The following is a 16,544-nucleotide window of genomic DNA, read 5'->3' as shown; positions in this document are numbered from 1 at the left end:
GGAGATTTAGGGTCACTGTCTCCTCGTGTAATTACTAATGATGACGATGGTGATGATAATATGCCCTTGTGCATAGCTCATCTGATGAGGACTGACACAGCACCTCACCACTGTTACATCTTACAGTTTTGTTTCTCTAGGGTTGATGCTGAACCATGGCATCAACCCATCCATGCAGCTATCCTTTTTCTTCTGCTTATCTAGGGCTGGGTCGAGGTGGCAACAGCCTAAGCAGATATCAGACATCCCTCTGTAATATATCAAGTGATTTTATTTTACTAACTTATTATAGTCTATGTACAACGTCTTAAATTGTAGCTGTTGCATTATTTTGTAGGCAAATTTGGAAGTAAAGAATGAACCTTTATGGAAACTGTTTCTCAGCCATTGTTGCTCAACACTAATTCCACCACATTATTGAAGAAAGATTACTGCTGTTCTGCAGAGACCGTCATGTGTGCCTTTGTGACAAAAAATGGATGTCTGCTGCCACTTAGTGTATATACTGTGTCATTACAACTAATAACAAATTCTAGTGCACACTGAAGCTCTTGGGTACAGTTTACACTGCTAGATTACCATGTAGCGGACCCTATGGGTACCAAACATCTATTTTTAGTATTATTATTATCATTACTACTACTAATCATTTTACCATATTTATAGATATTGATTTAACACTTTATTCTACGTGTTCAGCATGTGTGGATGTCTCAAAAAAGAACACAGAAATAGTGGTATTCATTTTTTTCTTTATTCTGATCATCATTACAGAACATACAATAGTCAACAAAGTGCATGTGACACATAAAACAGCTCAATATTCATGGAGTGACATTGTGCATTTTGTTGCATGTATAATTACTTTTACATTTATACAAACAAAGATATTCAAATCATACACGCTACCTTAACCTGCTTATTGCTTGTACTCCTCTGCACCCCTCTACATGCATTTCACAGCAAAGGACAAGTTGCATCTAGAGCATTACAGTTTCCAGTAGTTATTACAGGCTGCAAACCATGTTGTAGGGAGGTAAAAGTTTGTTGCCCGAGCTTGTCTCTACAATAGAAAGATACAATATGAATGTTTCATTGAGCTTTATCAATAAATCATAGTTAAAGACAGACTGGAAACCAAGAACGAGCTGTTGGAGAGTATTCATGAGTTTGAGTGTGCGCCTTCATGAAGGTGTGCTGAGGTACATCTGCAAAGCAGGGGTGAAGATAAGGACAGTTCCCAGGATTGACACTGTTAGGAAGGCCCACAGGAAAATTCTGTCCAGCACCTGAGCCACAAATTTCCAGTCTTGTACAACCTGATGAAACAAAGAGAGACACAGAAACACAAAAGTACACAGAGTCTGAGTCTGTGTTGGCGCCAAACATTTTTTTCACAGTAAAACATCTCTCATTAGGGACATGTAAATGACTCTGTGCCACTTCTGTAACAGTAAACAGATAATGTAACACGCATGCAACCCAATTCGTCCCACATCTAGTCTTCCATTTAGCCACGCCTACCTCTCTTATAAAGTGCTCCTTTTTGATATGACGGCTGATGTAGCGAACGGAATTTGTGGCTTTCTCCAGCATTGCCAACCAAGCTTGGTTTTCATCCTCCTTCCCTCCATGGGGGCCTCTCTGCTGACCGCCACAGTGCCCAGGAACGCCCCTCCTTCCCGCACCTCGACGGGGCTTCAGCTCTGGGCTTCGCATCTCAATGTCTGGGAAGTGATATCTGCAGATAATGACACTAAATCTGTTATTTTATTTATTTTATTTTGCATGTGTAGCTGCTAACTGAAACTGTTAGGCATTGAAGGTTAGTTAGAAATTTTATAACTAACTCTCTCAACTCTGAATGTTACATGAAATGATCAATACCATACTGTACAGTAAATCTAAAGTTACAACAGCAGAAAAGTAAAATATTTGTTTAACTAAAGCTGATCTTTGTTACCTGTCTGTGTGTCCCCTCATGCAAAGCAGTCTGGGCAGTCTCTGAAGAAAGAGGCTCTTTACCCAGGGGGCCATGGGGTGATAGGTGGCAGAGGAGCGATGGTGGACGTTAATCACAAAGACGGTGACAATAATGGAGAATGTGACAAAGATCATGATGAAGAGCAGGTACTCTCCAATTAGTGGGATCACCTGTAAATGTAAAAATGAAACAGTTATTCAGTTGTGTACAAACATCAGTAATACTTCCATCCATCCAGCTATCTTTTTTCTTCCACTTATCTGGGGCTCTGTCAAGGTGGCAACAGCCTAAGCAGATACCAGACCTCCCTCTCCCAAACCACCTCCTCCAGCTTATCCAGGGGAACACCAAAGTATATCCTGGGTCTATCCCAGGTCCGTCCCCAGTAGGACATGCCCAGCCTTAAATGTCATTCTTTCTATCACTAACCAAAGCTCGTGACCATAGGTGAGGGTGTGGACGCTGGTCGACCAGTAAATCAAGAGCGCCCCTAAACTATCTCTTCACCACTTTGGACTGGTGCAGCATCCATATAACTGCAGCTGTGACCCCAATCTGTCCGTCACTTCCCCATTACCATTACTCATGAACAAGACTGTAGGATACTTCCTCCACTCACTAATCAGCAAAATCTGGAATATTAGCCAAATTTAAAGAAAAATTAATGTCATGTAGTAGTGGTTTAAGAGACCTGAGTTTGTTTCACTGGCTTTTTAGGATGGACTGTATATAACATAAATAAATTCTTTTGATTCCTTGTGGTAGAATTTACTTTTTCTCATGTACTCTGCAGAAGATTACAAGTCTTTTGTGTATTATGTTTGAAAAGACTTCTGCTCAGGCTCGTGGCTACTAAATGATTGGAATTACATGACATCATATAACTCAGTGTACCTCCGAGACTCCTAACTGTATAAGTCGTTTCACCTTAGCAACTGTATCAGGAGATTCAAGGAGCTGTTAATGAAGCAGAGACTGCACCCACCCACATGTTTCAGAGAAGAGCTTTAGTTTAACGCTGTAAGATGCCAGTGTAGATGTTTAAAATTCCATTTCATGCCTTTTTTTTTTCTTTTTTGCTGTCATGGATGGAATTTGTTTATATTTAACTAAAAATGGCTTTAAAAATATTTAATGATGAACAAAGAACATTTCTGATGCATTTCAAAGCTTGTTAAATATAGATTTTATTCATTTGCAAAAAATACTAATTAGTCTAATAAATTTAATAAGCATGGTACACGTTTTAAGAGCTTTTATAGCATTTCTACTTACTTTTTGTTTAAACTATCCTCTGTAATAACATATTAACCCTGAATAAAACATTCAGGCAACATTATAATAGTCTATGAAATATGCCTCGTAGTGGGCTGCAGACCAAAAAGTCATTGATTCTGTCATTGCCTTTGAAAGTAGTTTTTTCTGAAGGCTTTTTCATTTTTCTCTCCTGCTTGGTTAATGGAGCTGACATGCAGTTCAAGCAGCAGGTAATTGAGAAGGCTGTGGTTGTGCTCCATTTTAATTAGAGCATGCTGTAATTAAGATTGTAGTTAGGATAACTGAACACAGAAGAAAGAAAAGTGGATTAAAAATAAATAAATAATAATCATAATATAGCCCAGTAAAAACTTGACAATGGAGAAACACTGACGTAGATTACCCACCTTTGAGGATGAAGGGATAATTTCTTCTATGACCAACAGGAATACAGTGAGCGATACCAGCACTGATGTTGAAAGTGAAAGTTTCTCTCCTTCATCTGATGGCAAATAGAATACCAGCACAGTAAGGAAGGACAGGCCAAGGCAGGGGATGATGAGGAAGAGGGTGTAGAACAAGGGCAACCTTTTAAGGATGAAGGAGTATGTGACAAATGGATACCAGTAAACCCCATCCCTCCTACTTCCCTTTACTCCTGTGGCATTGAGGATCTCCCATTCGCCATTATCAAAGAAGTCTTTACGATCCACGTAATGATCCACCAGGACAAGATCCACCATGTTTCCATCATAAGTCCAGGAACCGAACTTCATAGAGCAGTTCTGTCGGTCAAAGGGGAAGAAGGTGACATCCATGGTGCAGGAGGACTTATAGCTGGCGGGTGGAGTCCATGTTATGGTGCCATCCCAGCGCACAATGGCTTTAGTCATCAGTGAACCTTCAAAGCGACCATCAGCACTGGGAGAAAATGGAAAGAAATGGAAAAGAGAGAGGAAAAAAGGCTGAAGCCACAAAAGTGAGGCAAGGTAATAACACACAAGGCAAAGGCATTAATAAATAAATTAAAAAAACAAAGCCACTGAGCACTGCCTCAGAATGTGGTACCAATGTGTGCAGAGTGTTGTGCAACTCACTTTTCATACAGAACAATATCAGGCAGCCATATTGTCTCCGAAGGCACTCTGATAGAGGTAATACCCCCATAATCATCAGGGTTCCACTTCAGCTTCACATCAACCCACTCCTATAAAAACACGAACAATAACACAATGACCCACTCTGATACATTTAGCCTACAAGCTAAGTGCGTGCAGTTTCTGCACACATGGTACTGTCCATGGTACCATCCATGCGCAGCACCATGGACAGCACCAGGCTGCTTGCTCAGCAGGAATGGAACGGACACCAGAATATGTTTTCCACCAGTATACTTCTCCTTATTTTTAATCAAGAGCTCACTAGCAGAATTTTTACTAAATAATTTATAATTAGAATAATTAACACTAAACTGTACAATGTGGCAGATATAAAGTAATGTTTACAATCAGGTGTAAACAGCAATAAGAATGGGGCCAATTCTTAATACTCTTTTGCTGTTCTTTTGCTGATCTGATGTTTAATATCCCTTGTAGAAAGTAACATTAGTGTAACACATTTAAAGGATGTATTGGGAATCATTAAAAGGTTATTACTGACAGGCTGAAAAAAAAAGGCAAAAGCAGTATGTAACAGTTAAAACTACCCTTATCTATTATACATCTACGCATATTTATTATCTTTATCTATTATACATCTTGTGTCAGCCAATTTAGTATTCACCAAGGCCAGAGACGTGTTGTTCAGTGAGCTCATCTCTCTCTGTAGTGCAGTCATCCAGGATGAACCCTCCTCTTAAATGTCCTTTGAACCTCTCCAAATTTAATAAAATATACAAAAGCAAAATTTAACAGTGTGTTAAAGATGGGTGCACAATGTGCCTCTGGAAATATGCGTAAATGGAAAATGTTTTATTGAGATTTATGTACTCAAGTTTTATTGTGTTTTAGCAAGATGACACTACTCCATAAAAATAATATTAATAAAATTGATAATTACTCCATAATTATTATTATTTTATATATGTGCAATGGTACGTTTATACCTTTATTTAATCATGCAGTCTCACTCATTTAAATCTTCTTGTCAAGTGAGACCAAAAAAAAGAAAAACTTATCAAAATTTGAATAATAACAATAAAAATTAGCTTATTTAAAGAAAACTGAAAATTAAAGATCCTATAATTTGTAAGCAGTAGAGCTAGTATTCACCTGCCAGAGCCAAACATTTGTAGTCATTAGCTGGTTCTTTTCATCCTGCAAGACAAAAAAAATAAGATACCAAGTTCATTATTTATAAATCTACTTACTTGAAATGATAAGTGAAGCTAATGAGGAGGTGAGCAGCAAACCCAAAGCTGGAGACAAAAGGCTGAGTGGCATTAAATGAAGGCATAAGCCTAAAAAGGTTGATGGGTTAATTGCTTCTTCAGCTTCCTACTTAATAAGTGCAGTTGAACAGCTTTTGGGGTCTCGCACATATTTTAGAGTTTCTCACTTTAGAGTACAAACAAAATTAGACAAAAAAATAAGAGATAGGTTACTCCAAATGAACACTTTCACTTGGAAAATAGTATATAATAACGACTTGGTTTACTACTGCTGTGATCTTGCTCCTATCTTGCGCTATGCAAAATAATGAAACCCACTGTATAAAAATAAATGAGGGTGGTAGAGGATTACCAGGAGAAGGTCAATGACAGAATGTGGAGTTTGAGAGCAGAAAAGTATAAAGTATTAAGAAAGATGAAAATCTATGAAATTGATTTTGTCTACTCTCGTGAGCTTGTGAGGCACAGCTGACTGCAACATCTTGAATTAATTTGGTATAAATATTTGCAGTTTAGACAGAAAACCAGAAGATGGCACTCTTCTAAATATTATCTTTCCAGAGAGAAGTACAAAAGTGAAATGCTGATGTAGTAAAAGTGTTGCCCTCTTTAGACTTGGGGCAAGCAGCTTTGTGAGTGCATACTTGTGTGAATAATAAATGAAATCTTATTCCTCTCGGCATGATGGCCTCATTACTTCCTCTCCCACTACATGTATAAGTCCACTTTAGACTTCACTTTTAGTCTTTCTTCTTTCTCTTTGTTTTTACTCTCTCTTCCTTTTGAGGTCCTTTAAATCCCTCTCGACACCCTTCTCCTTGTTTATCCTCACTGAAGGCTTCATCTCTACAATAGTTTATTTTTTACCTCCATATATAACATTTACACCTGTTGTATGCTTCATCTGTCTATTGCCTTGCTTACCTATCTTCTAGTTCACCTGCTGCTGTCTCTCCTCTTTTCTTATTTCCACACACCCCTTTCTCCTCAGAAGGTTATAACAGGACTGTATTAACCATATTACATATTAATCTATGCTAATTTATGCAGAGTCACAGACACAGCTGTGTACTCACCTAAATCAACTTCGCTCAAGAATTTGATCAATACCAACTGCCAAAATTGCCCAAATCTTTGTAATTGTAACCTAATATTATATAAAAAAATATTGGGTAGAGTAAGCAGTGTAAACAAGCAGAGGCAATTCATAAAGCAATTTAACTAACTTGACATTACTATACACACTATATATCTCCTGCAGGTTTGTGGATGTGCGTGTTATTTCCTCACCACATCAACCAGCTGTGAGATCTTTAGTCCAAAGCGTACAGTGATGGTGTCATTGGCGTGCTGAACAGGCCGCACCCACTTCTGGTAACCTCTGAAAAGGTTCCTCAGCAGAGAATCCTCCAACTCTGCCAGTGACACAAAATCTTCCTGGACTGGAAGCAGTGGAAGAAGGTAGTAGGGATAAGGCCAAAAAAGAAAAATGTAAGACTGTTGTATGTAGTAAAAAGCAGGAGAAGATGCAGCTGTCACACACTTGTAAAGGAATAGATGTGCTTCTGGAATCAATGCAGATGTCTACACACGTCACATAATTACTCATATTTCACACAGACTGTACCTGAACATTACATTTGCCCGCCCCCCTTTTTTCCCTTTGATGTGTGTAAGTACAGTGATTAAACTCAGCTCTTTATTTACCTAAATTAAGGTGATTTACACTCACTGATTTCACGTTCTTTTGACCATTGTGGCTTTCAATAATGTTCTTTTAACATGCTGTTTCATTACTGTGTAGCTGTGTAAACCTTTTATAAGACACCACCACACTAGCAGAGCAGCTTAGCATAGCTCAAAATGATGGTGTTAATATGATGATATTTAATAGGTTTCATTTTAACAGTGTTCACATTTACACACTAACATGTCATAGCAAGTTCAGCACTTGGAATCATCTCCAGATATTTTATCTCCTTAATTGGCAAATTACTTTTGAGCCTCTGAAAATAGAGGACTATGTGTAAAAATGGCTGTCATGGCCAGCCAGTTAATTTAGCACTCGTGTCAGACCCTCTGAATTAATCCACTGTGGTGGCAAAATTATATATAAAAATGTCAATGTCCAAAACTTTGTTGACCTCATTGTACATCATAAAGTGCATTACTTAAAAGTAAAACTAGTTGAACCTCTAAACAGATGGCTACTTACCTCATATACACCCAACAGTCATGTGCAAAACAGATCTGCACATAACTGTCACCCTTTTCCAAGTTTTACAAGTTTAAGTTATGCATGAACAAGCTCTACCACATGTCTCCGGAGTCTCAAAAATAAGTGGGATAAAAAATTAAGTCAGGGCCTTAGAGTCAGGCATGCACACACAGTCAGCCTCGGACTGACAGCTGGTCATGGCCGAGCGAATGCATCTAAGCTCCCAAGGCTGACAAGATGATCATACTGACATGATCACCTCAGACAGAACAATCGCCAGGGGAAACAAAAAGAGCTCAGAGCGCTTTGTGCAGTCAGGCACAAGACATAATAGTCAGTTAAAGAGTGACGCTCATGCTGAACAGGAAACAGTGCAATGAAGGAACAGTGCATTCATTTCAACAAGCCGGGAGATGTTTTTTTTAGGTAAACAGTTATAGAGAAGAACATGCAAGATTATGATGTGAATTTCAGTTTAGTTCATCTTTACTAAAATGCACGTGTATGAGTTTGAAACCTAGACTGAATAGAAAAAAACTACTCTTTGTGTGTAACTAAGATGCAAATGACAGCAGCATTCGCTGGACGCTCAGAGCATTATGTGGTATTTGTACTTGAGAGTCACACAAGAGCCTCCCACAGTAACTCTGTGGCTTTATCAGCTCAAAGCTTGGAGCAATTGTCCGCATAAGAGCCCGATATTTGGCACAGCCTATGGTAGTGTCGCAACAGAAGCTGATAGACAGAAAAGAAAAGTTTGAATCAACAGCCTCTAAAATGAGAGGAATGCTGCAGAGGAGTGGAGAGTGCTGATAAGAGAAAGAGTGAGACAGAGTGACCCAAAGCTATTCCCTCTAGAATATAAGAGAGACTGAATAAGGGGGAAGGGGAGAGGTTGCTACAGAAGGGTACACTAACTGGGGCAAGGGGAATGAGAACAGACAGAAAAAAAGATAGAAGTGAGAAAACAAACTCCCACTTCCACTTGCATCTTAATGCAGCGACATTGCTCTCTGCTAAGCAACGCAATCTCCTTTTCGTCCTACATTTTGGTATACAGTCGTGATATAATATTTAGCTGGAGAGGGAGATAAGAAGGGCATCCCTATTTGTATAATTGTTAATAAATAATACAGGAAACTGGCTTTATTTTAGATTGCATTTAAAATGTAATCTGCAATAATTTATTCTGTTTTTGATTATGTTTGAAATACAGCAATAAAAGATCTCAATATGGTAATATATAATGGCATAGTGAAGACATTTGTCTACAAAATATCTTGATATCATGATGCAACACTGCATGTTGCTTTTTTCTAAGGCTTTTTGGGAGGGCCATGGTAAGTAATGATCTAGTGGCCACAATAAGTCGAGCCAAAATGACTTAGCAAGCAAGAACAGCCTTGTAATGCAGGATGACACTTTAGAGGACTTCTGAACTTTTGCAGTAACAAAAGTTCAGAAGTCCTCTAAAGTGAAGAGAAAACATGCCAGAATGAGAACGCTTTCAACAGCTCAAGCTTTTATGGTAGAATGCCTAGACAGAAGTCACTTGAGTAAAAGAGACTTGTGAGACTGTCAACTTAGTTTATTTTATTTGGTCCTAAAAATCTTACAAACTTGGTTTCTAACCAGATACTTACTCTAGATTGTATGACATTGGCCTCTAGTAATTCTCTGCAGAATCTTGGAGTCCATTTTGACCAGGATATGTCCTTCAACATGCATATTAAACAAATATGTAGTTGTATGTTGTATGTTGCATTTGTGCAATATCTATAAAAGAAATAGACCGAATGGGTCTGAAAGACAAACGGAACTATTTCAGCAGAACTCCAAGCTCCAAGCTCACTCCATGCTCAGACACTGGTCGAATATTAGTAAGATTTCATTTTTTGCTCTTTGCTTAGAGGTTTGACACTTTATTGACTCATTGATTCCTTATCAATCATCTCTGAGCCAGAACACAATAAAGAAAAAGAGGAAAATAAAAGACTTGCATATGACTATGCATATGCTTGCATGTGTGCAAAGGCTCCACTGCTATGGTGGAAAAGCATGCTGGCACTGGTAAAAATAATAAAAGCTTGGAGTCATATCATTCAGATTAATTAGAAAATCTGGAAATGGTTTTCTACTCCCATCCCTACTCATTATCTGGTGGGTACAATCCATGCAATGAACTGTACTGTAGGAATGTGTCTCTTTGTCATGGACAGAGAAACGGGTGAAAGAATAATAATGATTGCAGCCAAATGCAGAGAGGTCCTTGAAGAAGTTCTGAAATGGATATACCTCATGAAGTGGTGATGCTGAAACTTAAAGCATGACAGTGAAGTGAAGCATCCAGCTAGGTCAACACTTGCATGGCTTCAGGACAGGTTTCTCATCATTAACCCTACCAAGAGTCTAAACCTAACCCTATATAATATTTGTAGAAAGATGCTTCCCATTTAATCTGATGGGGCCTGAGAAGAACACCTCGGAAGTATTTCAATAAACTGCCCCAGTTCAGACACGTCCTGTAGAGACTTACCTGTACAGACTCAAAGCTGTCATTGAATCTATAATCATATGAATGAACATTCTGAATGTTTGTGCATATAACAGATATAAATTTGCTTTTTTAAAAATATGCAAACATTTGATAGTTATTGGTCATTAAGTAAGGAATAAACATGGAAAAAACAAAAACATACAGTGTGGGTAAGATGTGAAGCATGTGTGTGTGCGTGCGTGTGTGTGTGTGTGTGTGCATGGACACAAATATACCCTGTATTTTTTTCATTTTTTGATTCCTCTTGTTCTCTGTTGGGTGTGCTGCCATAAGTTAAAGCACATGCTGTGTTCAGACGCAGACAGATTACCTACTATTGCATCAGATCCCCACTCAGTTTGTAAAGACTTGAAATGGGGCAACAACACACTCAGCTGAATCCATCTATCTCCCATCTCAACAGGAAGCAGCCCATCTCGAGATTCTCATCAACAAAAACCCAGGAGCCCCTGTAGTCAAACACCACAGGGATGGATTCCTCTACAAGGGCCAACTCCCTCCCTCAGAGAGATGCTTACTGACCCTGCACTATGTGAGTGTGTGCATATTTGACTGAGCAAAGGTAAAGAGGAAAGTATTGATCAGAACACACACACACTGTGATGGTTGGAAGGATGCGGTTGTTTCTCTGTGGGGAAATTATAATGCATTAGGTTGAATGTGTGTGTGTGTGTGTGTGTGTGTGTGTGTGTGTGTGTGTGTGTCTCAGACAGTAAGAGAGGTTTGCTGATGATTGATAGAGACAAAGGAGTGACCCAGCATGCAAACATGCACCCTGCCTCCTCATCAATTTGAAGCACCTCATGGGTGACAACTGGTATGATCACCTTGACGTGACTACCATCTGTTCACATAGAGCCACAGCAGGATGCACCACTGCGAGGGGTAATGTGAGAGAAGGAAACCGGAGGGGAACACATCTTTTTGGTCACACACCAGTGCATATGAACAGCAGTTTATCTTTATATTCTAACTCCACTGTCACTGTTTCAGTCTAGGCAAGTTGACAGAGGTTTAAATCTTTATTGGTTTGTCTGTGTGTCAACAGAATTATGCAAAAAAGGCCAAGCTGAACCTCTTGACATTCACCAGGTAACTCATGACATATATGGTAATCACTAGGGGGTTTTTTTTTCACATACTAAAGAAGCATATTTAAAGAAACTACAAGTTGTGTCATTTTACCACTACGGGACTAATAAAGGATTATCTTTTCATTGTTATAATAAGGGTAGAGTAGGACGTGAGCTTTGAATGCTGAGGGGAAATTTAAATATTACGCCTCGGCCATGAAAAGTGATTTAAGTGACTCTGAATGTGGCATGGCTGTTGGTGCCAGACAGGCAGGTCTGAGTATTTCAGAAACTGCTGATCTACTGGGATTTCTACTGGGAAGGTTTACAGAGGATGGTACGAAAAAGATAAAATATCCCTTGACCAGCAGTTCTCTGAGTAAAGCTGCCAAGCTGACAGAAAAGTAACAGTAACTCAATTAACCATTCATTACAAGCAAGGTATGCAGAAGAGCACCTTTACATACGCAAATGTTACAACTTGCACAGCCACTGCAACATTTAGATGTTAGGGTGAGAATTTGGTGAAAACGGCATGAAAGCATGGATCCATCCTGCCTCGCATGGGATATTTTCTTGGCACACTTTGAGCATAATTTAAACACCATGTCCTTCCTAAGCATTGTTGCTGACTGTGTTCATACCTTTATCGCCACAGTGTACCCATTTTCTGATGGCTTCTTCCAGCAGGATAATGTGCCATGTCACAAAGTTCATACATCGGCTCTTATTCCAACTGAGCACCTTTGTTATATAATGGAATGGGAGATTCACATTCTTGATGCGCAACTGACATTTCTGCAGCATGTAATAGATGCTATAATGTCAGTATGAACCAAAATCTCTGAAGAATGCTTCCAGCACGTTGTTCATCTAAACCATGAAGTATTAAGGCAAAAGGCCAAGGCCACTGAGATGAAGTGGATTTAGTGAGGCATGTGCATAAACACACAAACAGATAAACAACTTTAGATTGTTAATTTGTGTCTGTGTGTTAAAGTAATATCTGCCCACGCTCACACACACACACACACACACACACACACATGACAGTAGGAATAAGAGACAGCAGTTTGATTGTGGACTTCTTTTCTGCCATCTCTGTGCCACAGTATTTTGCTCAATATATTTCATATCAAATTCTACGAGGCATAGCCCGCTCACGGCTTTATTATGTAAGGGAATTCTTCTCTCCCATTGCTGTGAATATGTATTGTATTTATACCGTCCCTTATTGTTCTACTGTAGTGTTATAAAGCCCATTCTTAGTCACACATCCCAAGGGGGGGCGCTGTGAACTCACTCTTTAATAAATCATAAACATGCTCTTTCACCTAACCCCATCGTTTTGTCCTGCGCCCTGATTAAAAACTATAATCATATTTAAACTACACTGCATGATTGCCTCTTTTTAGAACACCTTTATCACTGGGCAGAGCCGTGGTTAGCCAATTAGTGTGAATATTGAGAATATAACGTGTTTCGATTTAATTAGACACAATTCTCCTGCTCAATCTTCTGTCAGTTTGAGCTTTTGTTTAGTACAAATTAGATTTTCTGTCCTGACAGTTACGCAGCTTCAGCAGTTTAAAGGCGAGTGTTTCCAGATTCTTACCTTGCATCGTAGCTTTCCCAAGAGCCACGCAGAACCACAACACCGCAACCGCAAACTTCATCTTTCCTCCTGTCATCAACGAGACCGAGTGGATATTTCCACAGCGAAGATCAAATTATCTGACTGTTCATCCCTGCATGCATCTCGGCAGCCAAGTGGGACCTCCGGAGTGTCACCGCCGTGATGTGCAGTTTAAATAATGAAGGACGGTCGGTTGTTGGTGGCTTTGTACAACACGCACCGCCTTCACGCTGCGAAACACCACCTTGTGTCGAATATGTGTGTGTGTGTGTGTGTGTGTGTGTATTTTTGTTTTGTTTTTTCCTTGTCTTGGTTCTGTCGCCTGTTGGGTTTCTCTGCACCTTCTTTTGGTGCGTGTCCCGCAGCAGAGATGGATCCTGCCCGAGCCGAGCTGGGCTGAGGGCGGGACAGAAGAGGGCTGGCTTGTCATACTGTGGGATGTAGGAGGGAGGACAGATCTGGTCCCCAATCAGAGAAACAAAATAAAGAAATAAAAAATAAAATACATTTCTGCGTGAGCAAATACTAGCATCTATGATTGGGAAATTACATGCATGGTCTTATTATTAATGTTAAATATTCCAAAGTAGTGCAGCTCAGTCGACACTCGTCAAATACGAATGATCCCCCAAAAAATGCATAATAGAAAAGAAGATTAAACTTGACTGTATTGTCTCTAGTTCAGAGTTACAGGTTGTTACATTTTTCATTCAGTGTGGTGCTAAGATGCTCGCTTGAATCTGTTACCCCACCACAAAGTGATGGCATGCTGCACTGACTGCTCTTCATTGTCACTTACACGAAAATTGCAAGGAGCTGTGGTTTGCATATTCAACAAGTGAGGCAACTCTAAAAACGTTATATAAACGACAAAACTTGAAATAAATACCAAGTAGGTTGTTCCAGAGCTGAATTTCTAGTACAGAAAATCCTGTTTGAGTTTTAACAGACAGTGTTTGCTTGCTAAGCCATGACAGGAATAGTACAACAAAGAAGGAATTTAATAATGAGAAGACTAACTTTAAAAGATACACGCTAAGATACACACCAGCTGCTGAAGCGACACACTTTTTTCCCTTTCCTCAACCCTCCTGAAGTTACATGTTCACACAAGGAGCAAATAATTGTGATGGACTGCAGCACTTATTGCTTTACTTGCAATAGTGCTGATGTGGTGAAGCACTTTGGTTTATGATTAATGGCTTAAGATAATCTTTCAGGAAGCAGTGACCTGTAAGTTTCCAAGAAGCGCATTACACAGTTTTATAGGTAGTGCATTATCATTACTCATCAGAGAGCAGAACTAATGCTTCATTCATTCGACTAGACAGAAAAAGACACTTACGCTATGCAAGCCATGTTATGTCCATATACATATGCATGCTGTGCTCCGATCTTTTTGGCTGGGTGTGGTTGTATAACACAAAGAAACTGAATCAATCATAATAATATAAATACACTGAGCAGGGGATGATAAAAGCATCCAGTGACTGGAACTATGCTGTAGACTCTGGCACATCACTTCCTGAAACTAAATCTGATTAGAGGTTATAATGTATGTGGGCATCGTAGACCTTGATTAGAGCCTGAATCCACAAGGCTGGAGATACTCGTGCAATTATTTTTAAGTATTTTCTTATTCCAAAGCTATCACCTTTCACTTATAAAAGGTAAAGTGAGGAGAAGAGCACTTACTGCAGCACAATCTATCTAATTACTTGCAGTACAAGCTGAGCAGATGAGATGATCTAACTATCGATTTTGAAAATTTTCCATACACTATTTGGATACTGAGAAATATCTGTCGCCTTTAGTTATAATCACGTCACTACCAGTTGTCAGCAGTGTAACAGACAGAGAATCTGACCAATTGACAATGACCAGGCTTCCCAATAGGTCAAGCAATTTTACACTCCTCATATGTAATATAAAATGCATCGTGTCACTGTTTAAAAGACAACTAGCAGAGAACAAATAGAGTGTGAAGAATGGGGTTGATTTATTGAGGCACAACAGGCCAGCAGCCAGCCCATCTGACACAGAGCAGACAGTTCGGATTCATTTGCTTTGTGTCATTTATTCAGGCAATCAAATAAGCAGTTGGTTGACTCGTAAACAACTCATGGCGATTTAGTGAAGAAGATGGAATCCCACTCTCTCTGCTAATTAAGTTTGAGCTAACAGCAGCTGGAAGAAGAACTGTAAGGTGAATCATCCTGCACCTACACACAAACACACATTCAGGTCACATGCTTGAAAATCTGCCACTCGGCTGCTTTTGTTGGCTTTGTGTGTCTCATTAAATGCCATCTTATGCCAGCACCTGATCGCTGCTCTGGTATTGCCAAGATTTGCCCAGGGGGACAGCCCAGCCTATCTGTCTCAAACACACATAGACAAACACATTCCTGTCAAATAAGAAAAACCTTCATGTTTATCTAACACACAAACAACCTATGCGTCTTCTGTGTCGATGTAAACAAACTGAAGTGGATGCTTTTAGAGTCTTGTAATCCAACAATGGTAGTAAATGTAGATTCTGGATGGACTTAAAATTGCAGACTACTTTAGTAATTAGTCTCATTCACTCCCAATCCAAGTTAATTAAGAAAATGAGTTCACATTAAGGTCATGAGTGCTGAGGGAAGGTCGGTAGAGCAGTTTGTGCCTTAATTATACAAGAAATTATCAAAATTCTTGAGGATCTGGAATACACAGATGGGTCCAGAGTTTTTGTCTCTACTTTTTTTTCTCTGTCGCTTAATATCAGCTTTATATCTATTACTTGTATTTTCCCCTCTTTTGATGAGTAAATGAATGGTTGACTGTAGCAGAAAATCCATCACATTTAATGTTGGTATTCATCCCTGACTGCAACGCATTAAGTAAATGTTTTTTTTTCTCATGAATGAGTATATCACTTTATGTTGCTTGACTACTCAGTCACTGTGGAATCACTGCTGCCCTTTAAGCCAGAGGTAATAGACCAAAACTTAATGCAAGGCACGTATACCTGACTACTCACACACTAACAGACAAATGTGCTAACAAATATCAATCCTCTTTATCAAACTGCAGTCATTTTCACTTCCATTTAGGCAGCTTTACTTTGGTATGTGTTCAGTGACCTTTTCACTCCAAACAGCAAGAGAATTAAAATAAGAACATTTGCCCCTGGCTGTGTACCCATGAGTTTCTTTCTTTATCTTTACATCGACAAAAAAAAAAAGATCCTTCTAGAGTTTTTGGGGCAAATATTGGATTTGCCAAAGAATTAAATTACCTTAGACTATGTTTTATCTATAAGCTATTCTTTTTAGAGTTATTCTACATCATTATTTAGCCTAATATCTCACCAAACTGGTTATAACCAGATACATTTCACCTAAGCAAACTGGATCAATAAAACTAGAAATCTCTGTATGTATCC

At 39.1% G+C, this 16,544-nt stretch overlaps 1 protein-coding gene across 2 annotated transcripts; it reads right to left on the bottom strand.

The window, feature by feature from the left end:
• Positions 1-732: 732 nt before the first annotated feature.
• chrnb3a (cholinergic receptor nicotinic beta 3 subunit a) lies at positions 733-13,532 on the bottom strand. 2 transcript variants are annotated; one of them, XM_025908261.1, is made up of 9 exons: positions 13,094-13,532; positions 6,921-7,072; positions 5,512-5,556; positions 5,024-5,114; positions 4,339-4,448; positions 3,649-4,162; positions 1,964-2,154; positions 1,525-1,741; positions 733-1,319 (listed from the first exon to the last, which is right to left on the bottom strand). In XM_025908261.1, exons 4-9 carry the CDS (start codon positions 5,075-5,077, stop codon positions 1,185-1,187), a joined length of 1,221 nt encoding a protein of 406 aa, XP_025764046.1. In that variant the 5' UTR covers positions 5,078-5,114; positions 5,512-5,556; positions 6,921-7,072; positions 13,094-13,532; the 3' UTR covers positions 733-1,184. The 2 variants fall into 2 exon arrangements, with proteins under 2 accessions (XP_025764046.1, XP_025764045.1); XM_025908260.1 differs by lacking the exon at positions 5,024-5,114 and having other exon boundaries at positions 13,094-13,530.
• Positions 13,533-16,544: the final 3,012 nt, after the last annotated feature.

This window comes from Oreochromis niloticus, linkage group LG6, assembly GCF_001858045.2.
Source record: "Oreochromis niloticus isolate F11D_XX linkage group LG6, O_niloticus_UMD_NMBU, whole genome shotgun sequence".
NCBI lineage: Eukaryota > Metazoa > Chordata > Actinopteri > Cichliformes > Cichlidae > Oreochromis > Oreochromis niloticus.
Note: the sequence above shows the minus strand (reverse complement) of the source record. Positions and strands in the feature narration are given on the sequence as shown.